Source organism: Protopterus annectens, chromosome 11.part0, assembly GCF_019279795.1.
Source record: "Protopterus annectens isolate FY-2018-M chromosome 11.part0, PAN1.0, whole genome shotgun sequence".
Taxonomy (NCBI): Eukaryota; Metazoa; Chordata; order Ceratodontiformes; family Protopteridae; genus Protopterus; species Protopterus annectens.
In genome coordinates, this window is record NC_056745.1 from 409,520,401 (window position 1) to 409,542,274 (window position 21,874).

At 42.7% G+C, this 21,874-nt stretch overlaps 1 protein-coding gene across 1 annotated transcript in view; it reads left to right on the forward strand.

Annotated features, from left to right (window-relative positions):
* The window catches only part of APAF1 (apoptotic peptidase activating factor 1), a 2,040,921-nt gene that overhangs the window by 889,307 nt on the left and 1,129,740 nt on the right, over window positions 1-21,874 (forward strand). The window contains exon 16 of the mRNA XM_044087206.1: window positions 1,948-2,109. Coding sequence (XP_043943141.1) covers window positions 1,948-2,109 — 162 coding nt within the window. The remainder of the gene's footprint in view (window positions 1-1,947; window positions 2,110-21,874) is intronic.

Consider the following 21,874-nt stretch of genomic DNA (forward strand, 5'->3'; position numbering starts at 1 on the left):
TGGACAAAGGTTTGTCTTTCTCTTCTATTAAGATTCATGCTGCAGCAATTTCGGCTCACTATGATTGTGACCCACCTTTGTTTTCTCATCCTTTGTTCAAGCAATTTCTTAGAGGGGCAAAGAATATAAGACCCCAGAAGCGCCTACTCCTGCTTGGGATCTCAATTTTTTGTTGGAGAAACTCACTCTACAACCTTTTGAGCCTGCAGCTACTTCTGAGTTGAAATATTTGTCATGGAAGACTGCTTTTTTGTTGGCAATTACCTCTGCAAGAAGGGTTTCTGAATTGCAGGCCCTTATGGTTGAGCCTTTCTTGATTTTCCATAAGGATAGGGTTTCATTACGTACTAATCCTTCCTTTATGCCTAAGGTGGTTTCTAGTGTGGCTTTAAACCAAACTATTCATTTGCCTACTTTTATGCAAATCCCCAAAATAAAGGGAAAAGATTTTGCACACTTTAGATGTACACAGGCAGTTGCGATATTATTTGGACAGAACTAAAGGGATAAGGCAGTCTCAGCAGTTGTTTGTTTCTTTTGCTTTGAGTTCTCAGGGCAAGCCTGTGTCAAAACAAACTATTTCTAAGTGGATTGGGTTTTGCATTGCTTTCTGTTATTCCCATCATGGCAAGGAGATTCCAGCTGGGATTAGGCCTCATTCCACTAGGGCTACTGCCACTTCAACAGCTTTTTGAGGGGTGGCAACCAAGGATATTTTGGAGGCGGCTACTTGGAGTTCAGTGCATACTTTCTCTAGGCATTATCACCTGCCGCTTTACTCTAAATCCAGGGCTGGTTTTGCCACTGCTGTTTTGCAGGGCATCTTGGCAGCTCCTGCTTCCTTGTAGTTAGCCATCCTCCCTTACCTCTGCTTTGGGATTCTACCCAAGTGTAAGGACTGCAGCAATGTGAGATGAAGAACATAGTACAGTTTTGTACCTACCATAAAAGTAGATGTTCAAGATCCACATTGCTGCAGTCCATTACTCCTCCCTCCTTCCCTCTGTAGTTAGAGGTGGTTGTGTGGGTTGGGTTGTACATATTGTATTTTGTATATATTGTACATATAGTTAGTGCAAGGGTGGTGGGTTGGTTGTTTGCTGTCTTTTGGTTTTGACCTTTATTTTTAGGGTCTTCTGACATCTGGGGCAAGAAAAGACTGAGGATATGACGTCGGTCATGCGCATTTGTACCCTGACGTCCTGATGTCAGTCAAATGCGCCTTGACCGACGTCAGCCTTATACTTTGATATTCGGGCCGACCGAGGACAGCGGACTACCCAAGTGTAAGGACTGCAGCAATGTGGATCTTCGAACATCTACATTTATGGTAGGTACAAAACTGTACTTTACATCAACCAGTCTAAATGGTGTATAACTGAGGAGTCTACACTGTCACTTTTTCCAGTTATGGCACTAGTGCACCTACCGAGATTGGGCACTTTTTTTTTTATTTTTAACCTACTTCTGTCCATGACTTATGCTATATAAAATACAGTTTGTATATCAGTGTCATCTGGGTGAGATTTTGTAAAAGAAGGGTCCACCTCATGAAAGGTACTCACCAAGACTTGAGGATGAATTCATTACCAGCAATGCTACTCTGCTTTGCTTGCAGATTTTATCATCGCTCCATTCAGCCCCCTTTATAACATCATTTTTTAAAGATCTGCTTTTGCAAACATTTTTCCAGCTAACAGTAAATAGTTTATGATGTAAATCATTTAAAGCTTTTTATTGTAATATTGTTGTTGCTATTTATTACTGCTCTCACTTTCTACATCAGTCATTGCTTTTTAGTGTTTTAGCCATTCACTTCTTACTGTTGCATAGTAGTGAAGTACCTGAAAAAAGTATCCCTGTAATTATTATTATTGATGGTGGTAAGTAAAAAAATTCGTACTTGAATGGTTTTAACTTCATTAGCTGCACCGTTTTCCATTGTAGCTGTGGGATGTTTCTTCTGCTAATTCTTGGAAAACAATCAATGTGGAAGAAGCCTTTCGAGCTACTGAATCTGATTGTGATGAAGTGGAAGTGTTCGTGAAATGTTGTGCATGGTCATCAGATTCAGAACGATTAATGGCAGCAACTAAGAATATTATTTTTGTAAGTATATTTTCACAGATTAACACTGATAATAGGAGTTGAAAATATATTAATCACCTATATTACATTGTTTAAAAGTAATTTTTAAATCAGTGCTTTCAACATTTGTTGTTAAAATATCTAGCATTGTCTGTCAGAAATGAAACAAGTAGGTAATTGTAGAAAAACACTAATGTTGTGTTTACCTAGGAAACGCACAAAATGGTTAAATTGTTATTTTGTAAACAATGTTTTGGCTGTGGACCAGTAAGATTCATGTTTCTTGGCTATGAATTCTTTTCTTAAAATGTTAGCAGTGAGCACTTAAAACCACTCAAAATTAAACTTGGATTTTACACCTAATGTACAACAAAGTTATCGAACTATTATATTTTGGTAAATTTGAATATTTAATTAACAGAAGGTGTGTGTCAGTCACGTGCACTTGTATGGCGTGCTGATATCATGTGGCCCACCTGTACTTCTCTTTCCTGTTTTACCTGATGCTGATTGATAGCCCAGTGGCATTTCTGTTTTTTCTTTGACTAACCTTTAAAAAAAAGTACAGAGCTGGTAAGAAAATAAGTTTCCCTGGAGTCTGGCATTCTTTTGTAATGCAGAATAATTTCAGAACTTTTTCATTAGGCAATATTATCATGACTTGGTAGTACTTGTATTGCTAGTCATGATGATAATATTACTGAATGATGATGATGTGCAGAAGCGCACTGACACACACACACACACACACACACACACACACACACACACACACACACACACCATAACTGGTAATACCTGTACTGCTAGTCATGATGATAATAATACCAAATGATGTACAGAAGCACGCATGCGTGCGCGCACACACACACACACACACACACACACACACACACACACACACACACACACACACACACACCATGACTGGTAATACCTGTACTGCTAGTCATGATGATGATAATACCAAATGATGTACAGAAGCACCTGTTTTACCTGATGCTGATTGATAGCCCAGTGGCATTTCTGTTTTTTTCTTTGACTAACCTTTAAAAAAAAGTACAGAGCTGGTAAGAAAATAAGTTTCCCTGGAGTCTGGCATTCTTTTGTAATGCAGAATAATTTCAGAACTTTTTCATTAGGCAATATTATCATGACTTGGTAGTACTTGTATTGCTAGTCATGATGATAATATTACTGAATGATGATGATACGCAGAAGCGCACTGACACACACACACACACACACACACACACACACACACACACACACACACACACACACACACACCATGACTGGTAATACCTGTACTGCTAGTCATGATGATGATAATACCAAATGATGTACAGAAGCACGCATGCACACACACACACACACACTATCATGACTGTTAGTACCTGTACTGTTGGCCATGATAATACTACTACCTAATGATGAATTACAGAAGGAAACATGTACATACATGTGTGCAGTCGTACACACATATGCACACATACACACACATGACTGGTAGTACCTGTACTGTTAGTCATGATAATACTACTACCTAATGATGAATTGCAGAAGGAAACGTGTACATGCATGTGTGCAGGTGTACACACACACACTATGACTGGTAGTAACTGTACTGCTAGTCATGATAATAATATTGCCCAAAGATGATGTGCAGAAGCGTGCAATATATCATGACTGCCAGTCTTTAATATTACCAAATGATGATGTGCTGAAATGCGTGCACATGTAATATTATCATGACTGGTAGTACCTGTACTGTTAGTCATGATAATATACTACCTACTGATGCATTGCAGAAGCAAATGTGTGCATGCATGCACACACAAACGCACCATGACTGGTAGTGATGATGATAATATGACCGAATGATAATGTGCAGATGCACACTCGAACATGCACCCCCCCCCCCCACACACACACACACACACACACAATATTATCAAGACTGGTAGTACCGGTACTGCTACTCATGATAATAATACTAACTAATGATGAATTGCAGAAGCATGTGCGCACACACACACACACACACACACACACACACACACACACACACACACACACACACACACACGTAAACTATAGCACTGCCTTTTTCTGGTTAATTAAATAGTGCAAGATGTAAAAGCTATTGGTTCAGGATTCATGGTGATTATACATATGTACTTCTTAGCATTGCAGCTTGAGGCTAAACCATTTAATGTAAGTTAACTTGGTGTAATGTTTGCCTTCTATATGATGTAAGTAATGTTGTACAAAGGGTATGTGACTTCTTTTTGCATAGCACCAGTATGTTCCGTCTAGTCAAGTGCTGCTAAGGAATATTAAATATCTTGGCAGAGTTGCAAGATATCAGAAACAAGTTAGGAAACTGACCTCATTTCATAAGTGACCGTCATAATGATTTCTTTAGTTACACTAGAAAAAAACGAAGGGTAGAAATTAGGAATATGATAAATTCATAAACAATTAAATTGCTACTGCTCCATACCTAATGTACTGTCTAAAATGTTAGCCCATATCCAGCATAATATCTGAAATGTTAGCAGTGTTTTTTCAGAATATCATAAAAGGGGAGGAGGGAGAAAAATACTATCAGAACCCAGGAATAACATGTTACTTATTACAGATGTGATAATCAATCTTGATTAAACAAGGAAACACGGTCTCTGTAAGACCTGGTAATCTTCTAAGCGCTTTCTTAGGCAAAATGAAAAATAACATTGGCAGGCTACTTGAAGTAGTTTTAACCTAATTAATGAAAGTGTGCGTACTAGAAATGTGGCAGCAATTGGTAGTGGTTCTATGTCATACAAAGAGAATAATACAGGCAAGAGCCATCAGTATAACATGACATACTATGGAAATTAATCCAGAGGGAGATAATGGATATGATATCCTTCCATATCACTGTTGCAGTATTCTTCATTTTTCATATTTTCAGATTAAGTACCCCACTGGGGTTTCTTCTCTTCTTTCTCTGTTTTTGTATAGTATTGTGCTCTTGTCTTTCAGAAAGGGAAAATGTCGGTGTGGGAGGTGGATTCCCCATAAAGACCATCACAACAAGTGTCTTTTTTGCTTGGGTGCTTCTCACGACAATATTCACAGCTCTGTCAGCTAGACATTTGTGCCTAAGACCCTCCATAGCCATCTGTCTTCCTTGTCCATTTATCTTGAGAATCATTGACTTGAGCTGTTGGATCAGGGTGCTATGGCAGAATCCTGCCATCCTAAATGCCAGCCTAGAAGAAAGCCAAAAAAATCAGGCCTGATCCTGTTGCTGTTCAGCCTTCCCCCAGACTTCCCTCTAGAGGCTAGTGGAAGCCCTGAAGACCATCCAGTGCTTGCTTTGGATTCCTCTCCTGTGACCCCCCATTGGAGACTGGCATGGATCCAAGTTCTTGCATGTCCTCTGTGGCTTTTCCAGCATCTGCCCCTGACATTGACGGGCAACCTCGGCAGATAATATCCAATGGACTGAGGAGGACTCTTCAGATTTTAGTAAGGGAAGAAATACCTAGCACTACTATTGAGTCTCATCAGGGTCTGACCTTTGGGGTTTTTCAGGCAGATATCCTGCAGAAAACTAAGCACATCTCCCCTGTTGTTAAAGATTCCCAGCATGAATGGCAGGATTTTACTCAGGGTTTGTTTCTTGCTTTAATAGCATTGAAACCTCCTGAAGGGGTGTTGGTCCTTGCTCCCCCTGATCTTCATCTCCTGTTAATAGGTCTAAGAAATTGGATTCCTCGGAAGAGGACTTGGATTCTGGAGAAGAATCCCTAGCTTATTCTTCCCAAATTCCTTTCCCTCGCCTCTGGAGTACTGTTCAGAGGGACAGTATTGTTTGAGTCCAGATACTATTGCCCACATGGCGGATTATTTTAAGTGAAACTGTTCCCAGGACTCTGACATTTAAAAGAGGTACTATGAACTCCTACACATGGAATCTCACAAGCCATCGTCTGTCTCTCCTGTTCAGGCTGCCCTTCTGGACCTATTTTCTGCAGCCTCTGTAGCTGCTGACTCTTGGCCACTTGCACAAAAGAAACCTGATAGGCTCTACAAGGTGCCTGAGGAATGCAAGTATCAGTATATGTGCCCTTCTGCTGATCTTTCAGTGGTATCAGTTTCTTCTGACAAGTCCTCTATGTTGTTGCCTTCTACTTAACTTCTCCCTTCTGATAAAGGTAGGCTTTGGAAAGGTTGACTGCTGCCACCCTGTCTTTTATGGCCATTAATTTCCAGACTCATATGAACATGTATGTTTTGGTTTTCCTTTCCTAGGTTTTCTCAGCTATCAAAAGTTGCTCCAGGATATGGGTAATGTTTTGCAGGAACTTAAACATATTTTTAATCTCCCGTATTCCCAAATTAATTATCCTTCTAAGTCTGCCTTTATTCTTAGGTAGACTTGACCCCCCCCACCTCCTAAAGGTAAGAAGGGTTTTAGGCTTGTTCCTTCTGCTAAGTCTACTCAGACTTTCTTTCCAGGAACCTTCCTTTCAGGACAAACCTGGTTCTGTTTGACATTTGACCATCTCTTCCCCTCAGCCAGGTCCCAGTGACTCTCTGCCTTTCTTTCTTCCAAATTGACACTGGATCACCTCAGATTCTTGGGTACTGTCGATTATCCATCAGGGATATTTCATGGTTTGTATTCAACAACTTGAAAAAAAGCAGAAAAAAGAAGAATCCACAACCAGCCACAATACAAACACAGGTTTAATAAAGAACTTCAGAAACTCTAGCGCCTCGGCTCTGTCTTCCAGGAGTAATACAAATACACAACATTTCGCAGGCCTTTTTTATAACGCCATTAATTAATTAATTAATTAATTAATTATTCAGTTACCTAATAATTGCTTCCAATTCATTTCTAGATTTAAACCTACAGGTACCATAGTATTACATTTTAAAATATAAATAGATTCCTTATAAAGAAGTTTCTCCTTAATATCACATACTTCACCAATTTTCATAAAAACTTGTTCTAAAACAGAAACTTGTAACAAAGAATTACTATCATGTACTGCTTTAAAATGCATAGCAATATTGCTTTCGATTTTGTTGTTCTTTATGTCCCTTATATGTTCCTGTATTCTAATTTTCAAGTTTCTTTTACTTTCCCCCTATATAAAATAAATTACAGGGACATTTCAGAACATGTACACTACACCTTCACTATTACAGGAAAAACTGCCACCAGGTAAAAAATGGGCACCATTTAATTTCCTAAAACTTGTAACAAGACAGGAACATATGGAACAACAGCCACAAGAGTATGTACCCTTCAAACCAGGAGTCACGTATAATGCCTCATTAGGCATAGAAAAATGACTAGAAACTAAAAAGTGCTTCAAACTCTCCCCTTTTTTATAGCAAATAGAAGGACAATTTGCTATAATTCTTTTTAACTCCACATGCTGAAATAAAATTTTCCAGCAATTATGCAATATTTTATTAATCCTACTACTAAGACTATTATATACTGAGACAAAATATATATGATCCTTATAAGATTCAGTATTGATCGCCACCTTATTCATAACATTACAGCACTGGTTCAGTCCCAATCTGTGTGCAACAATTCTTTGCAAAGACTTCTTAACCATATTACAGTTATGCCCTCTATTTATAAACATATAAAAAGTGTACCTATACTCTCTTGTAAAATCTCCCCAATTGCTACAAATTCTATGCATGTGAAGAAACTCTCCATAAGGTAAAGATTCCAATAAATGTTGGGGGTGAAAACTAGCCCCATGTAAAAAAATGGGTATTGTCAATGAATTTCCTATGGACAGATGTCTTAATTCCCCCACCATTAATCCCTTCTAATACTAAATCTAAGAAAACTGACCATGTCACCACACTATGTCATCAAAACTCAAACCATAAACGTTCTATTCTAAATCCAAACGAAAATTCATTACATTATGTCTACCGCCCTCACATATAAAAATTAAATAATCAATATAGCTGTAATAAGCAATAACATTATTTCTTACAAACTGATGCTTATAGAGATATTCTAACTCAGAAAGGGCTATAAACAAATTTGCATACATGGGGGCAAAAGATGCCCTCATGGCAGTGCCCTTGTAACTGATGATAGATACAGCCGTCAAAAACAAAATAATAATTTAACAAACAAAAATGTGTGAGTTCTGTAATATAACAAGACAAGGTAGAATTTCCTAAAAAATAATTTAAAGCTTTAATACCGTCCTGATGTTTAATACCAGGGTCTATATTAGATAAATGAACGTTTAAAGGTTCGAATCTCTAATGGTCGACCTTTAGAGATCGAACATTTAAGTGTTTGTTTGAATATCTTTAAAAATTAAAAAAATAAATAAATAAAAGTAAAACAAAAAAAACTAAAGGGTGTAAGCAGGGGGGCAAGCCCCCCTGCACCCCCCACACCCCACGCTATTTAAATATACCAACTCCAAGATCACACTACATGTAGAGAATGGGAAATTTCCCATTTCCGCTCTGCCGTGAACTGAAGTGTGATCTCGGAGTTGGTATATTTAAGTAGGGGGGGTGCAGGGGGGCTTGCCTCCCTGCTAAAACCCTTTCAGTTTACCTTTTTTTTTTTTTATTACATTTTTGAACACTTAAATTTTCGATCTCTAAAGGTCGACCTTTAGAGATTCGAACATTTAAGCGTTCGTCCATGTAATATAGACCCTTAATACTGGTATAAAGACTTTTTATATCCATGACTACATAATACATGTCATTATTCCACTTAATGTCTCATATTCTGTCCAAAAAATCAAACAAATCTTTTATACAAGACTGTAACTTCATACCATAAGGCTTTAGCTATTCATGTATAAGTAAACCTATATTGGTTAAAAAATACTTATGAGCACCTACAATTGGACGATCCAGAGGGCTCTGTAGATTTTTATGTAGTTTTGGCAAACAATAAAAGGCAGGTATCTTACACCCCCTATATCAGATTTTCTCTCAACATCTCCTCGAGTCAAATAACCTAGTCTGACCTCCTTCTCTAATAACATCTTGTATTGCATCATGGCATTGTTGTAATCAACGATATCACATATTCAATAAACATCCTCATTCCTGAGATGTTCATAACACATATTTAACATATTGTGTGTGATGTAAAACAACTATTTTATTCCCTTTATCCGAGGGCTTGATTATGATGTCTTTTCATTGACTCAAACCAACCAAAGACTTCCATTCAACTTTACTTAGGTCATATGTAACATCTTTATATTTATCAAAACCATCAAACAATTGTGTTATTTGATAATGCAACATAAATGAAAATTGCTTTATTGCCTCATTAGTATAAGGGGGAATAAATGCACTTTTGTTGGAAATAGTATGCGTGTCCAGTAACTAGTAAGCATTGACATCTAAATCTGACATGCAAGAAGTAAAACTTCCATTGTTATCTTGTGACATACAGGAAATAAAACTCTCATTTTCTGAGTCAATACAATCCTAAAGGTAAGAAGGGTTCTAGGCTTGTTCCTTCTAAGTCTACTCAGACTTTCTTCCCAGGAACCTTGCTTTCAGGACAAGCCTGGTTTTGTTTGACATTTGACCATCTCTTCCCTCAGACAGGTCCCAGCGACTCTCCACCTTTCTTTATTTCTTCCAAATTGGCACTGGCTCACCTCAGATTCTTGGGTAGTGTCGATTCTCCATCAGGGATATTTCATGGTTTGGAAGTCTTCTTCCCTTTTCAGGCATTCCTTAACCTACTTGAGAACAGCTTCCTCATTTTCTAGAGGTCCTGCAATCCCTTTTGGATTAGGGCACCATTGAACTTGTTTCACCCACCTAGGTGAGGAAGGGTTTTACTCCAGAATGTTTTTGTTTCCTTGGAAGGAGGGTACATGAAGGCCAATTCTGGATCTTTCTCTCCTCAACACCTTTCTCAAGATTCCTTTTTTCAGATGTTGTCTCATCAGACCCTGTTTCCTCTTCTTCTTCTTTGCCAAGCTTTTATGGCTTCTCTACATCTCAAGGATGCATATCTTCGCATTCCCATTCACCCATTTATCAGGAAATGTTTGTTTCTCTCTTTCTTCCTTGCATTTTCAGTTCTCTGTTTTGCCCTTTGGCCTTTCTACTGCCCCAAGAGTATTCACCAGGTGCCTCACTCCTGTTGCTTTTTGCAGGCTGCAGGGTATACAGATTTTTTTCCCTACCTATAGGATCTGCTCATTCAAACTCCTTCTCCCAGCAGTCTGTTGCAGGATCTCCAGTTTACCATTTGTCTTTAACACACACTGGGGTTCACCATAAATCTTCAGAAATTACTCCTAATGCTTTTCCAGGGTCATGTTTTCTCTGATGCAGGCTTTAAATCATTCCCATGCTAGCATCTCTCCCTGCCCCTAAGGTTCTGTCCCTGACAACCTTTTTCCAGTCTCTTCTTCCCCTGTCCTCTGTCACAGCCATGGAATTTCTCAGGGTTCTGGGATTTATGGCCTCCACCACTTTCATACTCCCTCTTGCCAGACTCAATATGAGGAAATTTCAGTGGCACCTCATATTGGTGTGGCTCCAATATTGCCACCCCTAGGAGTTCCATTTTCCTTTATTTCCTTGTCTCAGGCTCGAGCTTCAGTGGTGGATTCATCAAGTCTCTCTCAATCCAGGCCTTCCCTTTCAGGCCCCAGTTTCCTGTCTGGAGCTGTTCGCGGATGCCTCAGACATAGGGTGTGGAGCTTCTTGTGGCTCCTAAGGTCCAGGGTCTCTGGCCTCCTCCTTAGAGGTCAGATCATATCAACATAAAAGAGATAAGGGCTCTGCAACCATTTCATTCCCTCTTTCATTCCAGGCCCCTGAAAATCTTCAGTGATATGGTATGTCAAAAAGCAGGGGGGTACGAGGTCCTGTCTTCTTTGCAGACTAGCTCTTCAGTTTGGGATATAGTTATCTGGTATCAAGTGATGTTTCAGGCAGTTTACATTCCTTCAGTGGCAGAATGTTTCAGCAAGTCCAGAACACAAGTTCACAAATGGATGCTTCACAAAGATGTGTTCATGGACATTGCCCATTGATGGGGTATTACTCAGGTAGATCTTTTCAGCTCCCCTCTGAGCGGACAACTTCCTTTATTTTGTTCCAGATTCCCAGGTCCTCTGACTTAGAAGGTGGATGCACTATGTTTTCCCTGGAAAGGAATGTTTCTGTATGCCCCCCCCCTTCTTCTGTTACCACAGGTTCTGCACAAGATCTAGCGGGACTCTCCCATAATCTTGCTGGTGACTCCCTTTTGACCCAAACAGCATTGGTTCCCCCTTCTTTCTCACTTGGCCAGGGGCAATCACCGCAAGTTACCTCACTGGGTGGATCTTCTCACAGAAGACAGAGGATCTATTGTCCATCCTCACCTATCTCCTCATTCGCATTGTGGGTGAAAGGGTTTTGATCCCTTTAAGGCATCTCTTTTCTGAGGACATGCTGCAGGTTCTGCAGGAGACCAGGAAAACCATATCAGAAAATCCTGCATGTCCAAGGGGAAATGATTTTCTGTCTGGTGCCTCTCTTGCCATCAGGATCCCCTGTCTGTGGAGGTTCCTCTAGTTCTCTCTTATTTGTGTGATCTGCTCGATGCTGAGTTGGTATATTCTTCATGTAGCCAATATCCTTCAACCTCAAACCACACTTTATTAATATACAGACATAAAATACTTAAGCGCTTTCGTCAGTTGACTTTATCAGAACAAAAGTAAAAGGTGAACCGTACTCTTATATATACCACAACTGCTAATTAATCCTAATAATTCCATCAATTATACAATCAAATCTTAAAAGGGAAATTTTATACAAAATAAAATATTTAAAAAAATATATATATATATATATATATATATAAATTAAACCTCATTGATGAAACTGAAAGAGATATAAACATATAGGCGTAACAAATGTAAAAAGTTCATAATAAAACTACATCTATAACATGATGTTTTTCATAATTTATAGGCTCTATACTTGAGCTCTGGTTTGATACTGATATGATCATTTAATTCTGGATAAACTGTGGCATTCAGTTCTAATTGCCACTTAACCTCTGCCCTTAAAAGTTTGTTGGTCCAGTCCCCACCTCTAACATCCTTTCCTTCCACTTCAAGAATACCAAACTGAAATTTATGGTCAGGAAATGTTTGAATATGTTTGGAAAGTGCATTTTTCTCATCATTCCTAGAGATACTATATAGATGTTCATATATCTTCCTATGTAACTTTTTTCTGTTTTTCCTACATAATGATTTTTACAAAGTTGACACAAAGCTAAATAAACAACTCCTGGAGTGTTGCAAGTCCCTACACTCAGCGTCACCTCAATATTATAGGGTCCCAACAGTAATGTAGGAGTTTTTAATATGTATTTGCAATAGTCACAATTGCCACATGTTGTAGTCCCCCTGTTTTTATCTTTCCAAACTTTACCATGATTCTCAAATAAACATTTTAAATTCCTATTAACTTTATAAGTAAAGGAGGGTTGGACAATTTTTAAGTCCAACCAGGAAATGTGGTCCATAGTTGGCAATCAGCCCTCCTTTACTTATAAAGGGAACTGGGAACTTTTGATCTGAAGTAGGAGATTCATTTGTCTGCAACCTGTGGGTTATGGATCCGATATCGGATCCGAACCGGCATGGTTTACCAGCTATGGATCCGAGCTCTCAGCTCCTCCCCTCACCCATAATGCCCTGCTCTCCCTACATGACCCCAGATCTAGTTTGCCGCGCTGGTGACCAGATTGGTGTTCTTGAGCTCTTCAGCTAAGTGGTTTTTCAAAGTTCCTATAGTGTGAAATTTAATTGTTTTTTTTTGAAAGTTGAGTGAAAGTTTAGGATTCCCTTCTTGATAGTTATATTTGTTTAATGATTTAACATTTATTTTACTTAGTTTCCCTCCCCTCGCTGGTAGCGTAGAGTGTGTTTGGGCCTGTTGTGTGTGTTTAGTTACTTTACTTTTTTCCCTTTAGTTTAAGTAACTTTTTAGCTATTAGGATGTCAGAACAACCTAAGGCTGTTTTTTCTAAGTGCTCCAAGTGTGGCCATAAGCTTTCCCCTGCTGATGGCCACACTAGGTGCGTTCGATGCCTTGGGGTTGAACACCTCACTTCTGGGTGTTCCATTTGTGCAAGGTTCAACCCCAGGGCATTGAAGGAGCGGAGGTCTAAGCTGGTCCTGGCGGGACTTTTGCCCCCGGACTCTGCTCCGGCCTCCGCTCCTTCGGGGGGAACCGTTTCTACGGTTACCTCCTCTCCGGCTCCCCCTCCTCCTCCTGGGACTCAACCTCCCTGTAGTGGTTCGGAGGAGAGCGAAGCTAGAAAGAAGGACCAGAGGGAGAAGCACCATAAGCGGTGGGCCGAGACCTCTGTTTCGGCCCCGCCTGCCAAGCGGGCTTCTCCTCCGGCCTCCTTGGCTGCTGGTTCTCCCCCTCCTCGGCTCCGGTCACCCATGTGCTTTTCACCGGGACCTGAGGAGGAGGAGACCCGATCTCCGTCGAGGCTATCCAGGAGGCACTCGAGGCCTACCTCGGTAGCCTCGTCGAGATCGACCTATAGCTTGTCAGATGCTGATCTGGACCGGATGATGAGAAGGTTCATCCAGGCCCAGATGCAGATGGGAGTGCTCTTGCCTCCCCTCTGGGGAGCTCGACCCTTTCTTTAAACCTTTTGCTCCTTCTCCCGCCCCCCACCCAGGTTCGGGGCAGTTGGGGCCGAGCAGCCGAGCCAGGGAGGTTGGCGCCGATTAGTACCGGTGCCGGATCCGACCCTGCCTCGAGTGCTTCGGATCCGACCTCTCGGAGCCTGGATCCGAGCTTCGGATCTGGGGGGATCAGTGCTCCTTCGGCGCCGTCTGTGTCGGAGTGCACTGTCCCCTCGGATCCAAGCGCTTAGGCACCAGCTCCGATCCACTCCTCGGATCCGAGGGGGAGCCGATTGTCGGATCCTTTGGTCGAGGTCGGCTCCTTCGCTTTGATGTAGTGGAGAGGGCTCTGTTGAGGGTCTCCGGACCCCCGGCACTTGCTTCGGCTCCGTCCCGCGCTCCATCTGTACTGGGTCAGGCTTCCACCATCCGGCCCTTGGGACAGCCCGCTCCTTTGCCCCAAGTTGTTCCCTTGGAACAGGTCACTGTTTGCGAGGAGTCCTCTGACAGCCCCCCAGAGGATGTTCCCCTCAAACATACGTGCAAAAGGAGGCACATTGACTCCCCCGAGTCTCTCACAGAAGACACGGACTTGGAGGAAGGGGAAGGCTCCCCAAGATCACCCTCTGAGGATGGTCTCATTTGGAGACATCATGGAAATGCTCCGCATAAGGGGGGGGGGTGGTCTGCCCCCAAGTCTTCCTCGGACGAGTCCGTGTTCTTGGAGGCATTTGAAGCGGGCCCGTCTACCTCTTGGGTGTCCCCTCCTGCCAACCCCCTGGTGGACCTCATTACCACCAGGGCGTGGAAGGAACCGGACACCGTGGAGCCAATCCCCAAAAGGCCCGACCGTATTCTCAGTCCCCCGGCTGACCGTGCCCATTGGAATAAGGGGCCTCCGGTAGATGCCATGTTGATGGCGGCTGCCACCAAGAGGGAACTTGCCCAGGAGAGTCCCTCAGTCCATCCCCCGAGCAAGGAGTCTCGGATGATGGACCACTTGGGGAAGCGGATGTTTAGTTCAGCGACCTTCTCAGTGAGGGCGCTGAACTACCTGGCACATGTGATCAGGATGCAGCGCGATCTTATAAAAGAATACGCTGCATCCCCCCCAGAGTCCATGTCGGAGGAGGACAAAGTGCTGCACTCCACCCGTATGGCCACTCTCAGGTCCGTCACGAACACCTCTATGCGGCTACTGTCCCATGCTACGGAAGGTGCCGCTAGAGCCGCAGGGGCTGGCCTAGTTACCAGACGTCAGGCCTGGCTCCGTCATTGTGATTTCACGGAGCCCTTCAAGGCGTCATTTGCGAACGCCCCTTTCGATGGTTCTGCCTTCTTTGGCAAAACTGTTCGCGATACTTTGACCCAGAGCGAAAAGGACGGGAAGACGCTGTCTGCCATCGGAATCAGCTTCTCTGTACCCCATAGGCCCTATTCTAGGAACCAAAAGGGTCAGAAGAAGATGTGGTTCCGGAAGTCGCAGCAATCCCAGCCTGCTCCGGACAACCAGTCCTTCCGTGGCAGAGGAGGACAGGGAGGACGCCGCCCCAGGGGTAGAGGGGCTCCCAGGAACTTCGGGTCCAGAGAACCCTTCTCTGAACGGCCCGCGCAGCAGCCCTGAAGGGTTGCCCGGCTGCTCCACTCTGGAGGCAGTCGGGGGACGCTTTTCGGAGCACCTAGCCGCATGGGAGTCCATAACATCAGACCGCTGGGTCCTCCAGATCATATCCAGAGGATACCGTATCCCTTTTCATCACACGCCAAAATTGAAATCCCTCCCCGACGTTCCACCCGGTCAGGGGGAGGCCGCTTTGGCAGAAATTGGCCATCTGCTAAAAAAAAGAGCCATCCAGCCCGTCCCCCCAGACCAGATTGGATCAGGGTTCTACTCCAGGTTCTTTTTAGTGCCAAAAAAGACGGGGGATCTAAGACCAATTTTAGACCTTTCACTCTTGAACCTGGCAGTTCCCAAGGAGAGATTCCGAATGGTCACATTGCAGTCTATTCTCCCCCTTCTGGGAGAAAACCACTGGATGTGCTCCATAGACCTCAAGGATGCATACTACCATATACTAATGGACAGGCGCTCCAGGAGGTTTCTCCGCTTCCGGCTGGGAGCCAGTCACTACCAATTCCGGGTCCTTCCCTTTGGTCTCACCACAGCCCCCAGGGTGTTCACCAAAGTATTAGCAGTGGTAGCGGCCCACCTGAGGCTTCAGGGGGTGCAGGTCTTTCCCTACCTGGACGACTGGCTTCTCACCACCCCAACAAGGCATCTACTACTATTGGCGCGAGACTCCTTTCTCCATCTTGCTCCTCGTCTGGGCATCGCAATAAACACAAAAAAATCCAACCTAGCACCCACGCAGTTCATAAATTTTATAGGTGCCAGGTTAGACACGAGGAGATTAAGAGCCTTCCTCACTGCGGACAGAATTCAAAATTTGCAGCTCCAGGTGCGGGCCATTCTCCACTCAAGCTCTTTTCTGGCGGAGTTGGTCCTGAGGGCCCTAGGGTCCATGGCGGCAGCAATAGCGCTTCTTCCTCTCGCCAGGTTCAATATGCGCATCCTCCAATGGACACTCCTAGTTCAGTGTTCGTATCTTGCTCTTCCTATACATCATCCCATTGCGATCAGCAAGGCTTGCAAGCGGTCCCTCCTGTGGTGGCTACACTCTCCAGATCTCCACGGAGGCCGCCCCTTTTGTGCTTCTCCCCCTCTCACCACGGTGACCACGGACGCCTCCCGCATCGGGTGGGGGGGGGCATTTTGCAGGCCGGACGGTCCAAGGCACGTGGAACGATTCAGAGACCTCATTGCATATCAACGTTCTAGAGATGAGAGCAGTGCTCTTAGCGTTGCTAGCACTTCAGGCCTTTCTTCCCGTGGGAACAATTGCGATTCAATCGGACAACATGTCTGTTGTCTGGTATATCAACAAACAAGGAGGAACCAGGTCTTACCCTCTTTGTCGAGAAGCCATGAGAGTGTGGGAATGGGCAGTCTCCACCAACCGCTTTCTCATAGCAACGCATAGTCCGGGTCGGTCCAACATCCTGGTGGACAAACTCAGTCGCACCATTCTTACCCCTTACGAGTGGTCTCTCAATACTCAGGTAGCGGAACGCATCTTCGCACGGTGGGGAACTCCTTGTTGCGATCTTTTTGCGTCTCCCTCAAACACCAAGTGCGACAGTTTTTTAGCTCTAATACATCCTCCCGGAGGTACCCCAAGAGACGCTCTGGTGCATGCTTGGCCACCCGGTCTTCTTTATGCTTATCCCCCCTTGCCTCTGATGCTCCAAGTTCTTCAGAAAGCCTCTCGGTTGGGGTGCAGAATGATTCTCATTGCTCCATTTTGGCCTCGACAGATCTGGTTCCCTTTCCTAAGGTCTCACTCAGTGAATCCTCCTTGGATTCTCGATCCCATTCTGGATCTGATATCTCATCCATCCCGCTTATCATCCCCGAACCTGGACAACCTGAAGCTGACCGCTTGGCTGCTCCAGTTCCACTCCTGATCAGTACTCCCGGTATTTCGTCCCCTGTTAAGGCCATCCTGGTGGCGGCTCATAAACCATCCACTAGGAAAATCTACCGCAGTAAGTGGAAATGGTTCTCCTTGTGGGCGGAGCGGCAAGGCCTAAACCCCTTCACAGTTCCCCTTCCTCTGGTGCTTGACTTCTTAACCACTCTTTTTAATGATGGTGCCAGCAGTTCCACAGTCAAAGTACAACTTGCGGCAATTTCTCATTATCATATTGGTCATGACTCCAGTCCACTGATGTCTGCCAAATTGTGTAAGATTTTCCTAAAAGGTACTTTCCTTCTCAGGCCCCCTGTAAAGCAAGTGGTTCCTCCTTGGGACCTTTCTTTGGTCCTCCAGGCCTTGACCGCTCCCCCCCTTCGAACTAGCGGCTACGGTAGATCTGAAATTCTTATCTTTCAAGACGGCCTTTTTAGTAGCCATTACCTCGGCCAAGAGAGTCTCAGAACTTCAAGCATTATCAGCCAAACCATCTTACTTGGTCTTTCATCCGGACCGTGTTTACCTCAGGACCAATCCGTCCTTTCTTCCTAAGGTAGCTTCTGAAGCAAACATTAATCAATCCATTAACCTCCCTGTTTTCTTTCCTAAATATCAAAACAAGGGTGAATACAAGCTTCATTCCTTAGATGTTCACAGGCAACTTAGATTTTATCTAAACAGGACGGCTGGTCATAGGCAATCCGACCAGTTGTTCATTTCCTTTGCTAAATTTAATTTGGGCAAGCCAATTTCTAAAGTCTCATTATCTCGCTGGATTTCACAATGCATCTTATTGGCTTATCAAGCTTCTGGAAGGCCCGCACCGGAGGGTGTACATGCCCATTCAACCCGGTCAGTCTCTACCTCGGCCGCCTTTAAGGCTAGGATTCCTCTAGATGATGATTGTGCAGCAGCCACTTGGGCTTCATCTCATACCTTTATTTCCCACTACAATTTGGATCTTACATCTAGGGGTAGAGCATCCTTTGGCTCATGGTGCTCCGGAATATCCTTCCATGATGGCCGCCCAAGATTCAGGTAGCTGGGCACTCTGTCCCACAGGTTGCAGACAAATGAATCTCCTACTTCAGATTTAGAAGTTATGTACTCACCATAACGTTCCATCTGAATAGGTGTATTCATTTGTTTGCAACCATCCCGCCCTCCTATCCCCCTGGCCTTTTCAGTTTCCTGCATATTATGTGTTACCCTTTTCAGGGTGTTCATGCTTTTGGCAAACTCGATCTGAGGTCATGTAGGGAGAGCAGGGAATTATGGGTGAGGGGAGGAGCTGAGAGCTCGGATCCATAGCTTGTAAACCATGCCGGTTCGGATCCGATATCGGATCCATAACCCACAGGTTGCAGACAAATGAATACACCTACTCAGATGGAACGTTATGGTGAGTACATAACTTCTAATTCTGATGAAGTCAACTGACGAAAGCGCTTAACTATTTTATGTCTGTATATTAATAAAGTGTGGTTTGAGGTTGAAGGATATTGGCTACGTGGTGTTTTCGTTTGGATTTTGGTTGGAGTTGCACCCTGGCACTATTTGGTTGAGTCATATTCTTCATGTAAAGTTTTCCTGTCAGCATTTCAACTTGTCTGCCCTTGAATCCTCCTCTGGCCGTTAGGTTTAATGTAAAGCAATTTCTTAAAGGCGACCTTCATATCAGGCCTCCCAGGAAGGGACCTCAGTTTTCTACTTGAAGAATTGCCCAGGTTCCTTTTGAGCCTGCTTCTTCAGTTTCCCTACAACATTGGACTTGGAAGGCTGTTCTTCTTTTGGCTCTTATTTCTGCCAAGAGTATGTCTGAACTTCAGGCTCTCAAGGCTATTCCTCTTTTTTAGTTTTCATAGGGACAAGGTGTCTCTTTGTACTAATCCTTTCTTTTTAGGCCCAGGGTGGACAGTGAGTTGTCCCTTAATCACTTTCCTTCCTTTTTTTCCTTTCTGCACTCTGCTAGTCAGAAGGTTTTTATTACCTTGGATTTGCATAGACAGCCCCGATATTATTTAGATAATACTAGAGTTATCTGCAAATCTGAGCAGCTTTTTGTTTCTTTTTATCCCAGGACTTTGGGTTTCACTTTTTCTAAACAAACCATCTCCTCCTGTATTTCTAAGGCCATTTCCTTACGTTATTCTTTTCATGACAAATCTCTTTCCTCATCTGTAAAGGCACATTTTGCTAGGAAAGTTGCTCCTCTGGTTCCTGGTTTGGATACAAGTTCCATCCTTGAGGCAGCTACTTGGTTCTCTGTTTATACTTTCACTAAACATTATAAGTTGGATTTTATTTCTATGGCCATAGTAGGCTTTGCCAGGGCTATCTTGTATGGGTTTATAGAGGGCTGTTTTGTGCCTTCTTACTCCCAGGCTTCCTCTTAAGCTCTTGTACTCTCCCTTCAATGAAGAATACTGCAACAGTGATGTGAAAGGACATGATACAGTTGTACAATATCTTACAATAACAGCATATGTCCTTCTCTTCACTGTTGCAGTATTCAGTTCCTCCCTCCTTCCCCCTCTGTTCTAGCCCTTGGCCTGTATTTTGTTCCCCTCCTGGCTGAAGGGTCCTTCTTTCTTTTTCCTTCTGGATGCAAATGCTTTCCTTTGTCCCGGAGGGTATTCTGTTCCTCCTGGGGGGTTTTCAGTTGAGTGTTTGTGTCCCTACATCACCTTTATGCCCTATGTCATGCACAGGAGCATACATGTGATACATGGTGCTTATAAGACCTAAAGGCATCGGTATACTGGATGGACATTGGGGAATCCTTGACAGGAGATCCCTTAGGTGAAGAATACTGTGACAGTGAAGAGAAGGACAATTTACTGTTATGTTGAGATTTTGCAGAACTCTACATTATTGAAAGGAATGGTTAGTGTCCTGTTCCTAGATCAAGATGAGAATAGGCTCATGAAGGGAAGGCCCTGCATTTAAAACTTGGTAGTATTCGTAGAACAAGTAAATGCAGCCACAGGTAAATGGCTGACAGTTCACCACAGCATGTTTGGATTCTGCAAAAAACTTTTGACATAGTCTTCCATGTTGGTATACTGAATATGCTAAAGCAGTGAAAAGTAACTCTCCACAGTTAACCGGATCAAAAATTAGTTACTTAGTAGACCATACAGAATTGGAGCCAAGAGGAAAAATACCCTCAGACATGGTATATGTGACCAGTGGAATGTTGCAAAGCTTGATGTTGAACCCTTTGCTGTCTGATGTCAGTTTTTAGAAATGATAAAATATGAAGATAATACAAAGACAGAAGCATGCCATAGTGCTGTAGAGGGGATGTGCACTTGTGTTTCTCTTGTAACAGTCTCAGATTTAACATGAAGAAGTGTGGTAACTTGTGCTTTGGAAATCATAAAATGTGACGGTTATACATTAAAAAATGAACAATGTCTTTAGAGACCCAGGCAGACTTATGGACAGTCTTAATTTTGATAAAACTGTCTTCATGGTGGTTAGGAAGACATTTGAGACAGGTCATCTAATACTTAAGTAAATACCAATAAATGTGCTAGTGTATGTGCTTCCGATCTGGACACTTACTGAGTATACTGTAGCTTTCCTGCAGCATCCTGCCAAAATGTTTTGTGCAACTAGAGAAAGTTCAAAGTTCCCCACAAAGGCAGTAGTTGGGTTATAGCTTTAAACTGCACAAACAGGCTACAAGATGTTAGAGTTTTTAGTGTCGGGTAGGCTGTCCTGAGGGATAATCTTTTGTTTGGTTTTCAAAGTATGGTTAAACTCAGTTCTTTTTGAAATGCTACGTGTGCAAAATACAGTCCATTTAGCAAACACTAGGTTGGATAACTTGCTGCTAAAGCCAAATATAAACAATGAGGAAGAAGTATTTACATAGATTATTAAACAAGCTACTGTTTTAGAGGCTTGATACTGAGATTGTATAAAACAGGTTTAAGCAAACTTTGTTTTATTATTTTGCAGTCCTTTTAACCCCACATTCATGTAGTTGGTAATTAGGAAATGAGAATATTTTCTTCTTGTACCCTTTCTAGCCCCAAATAAAGCTTCATAAAAATGTGACCACAGATGAGGACTGAACTCCAGATTCTGGAAGTGTGAGGTAGAGATCTTACCCCTGAGCCATCATGCTCTCCATGTACTATTATTGTAACTAATGGGAGATTCCTTGTTTTTTTTCCAAGTGTAGATGTTTGGACACAGTTTTGTAATTACCTTGTTAATTTGTTACATGTAAGGTGGATCCAATAATCTTGTAGCCCACTGATTTTTTTTCTGTTTTAACCTGAAGGTATAGTTGGTCATCTAATGTATGAATTGTCATAATTTATCCTTCACCACCCCTCCAAAAAATCCTATTTAAGTCTTTGATACATTCATGTGAAATGCACATTTATTCTCCCAAAGAGTTTCCATACTGTATCCTAACTGCATAACTACTACAGGAGAAAAGATAAAACAATCTCAGTTTGAAAGCAGTACTGAGTAGATAAGTTAAGCACAGCCTGCTATGACCTAAACTAAACAAATTAGAAATGAGGTGCTTATTTCCATAAA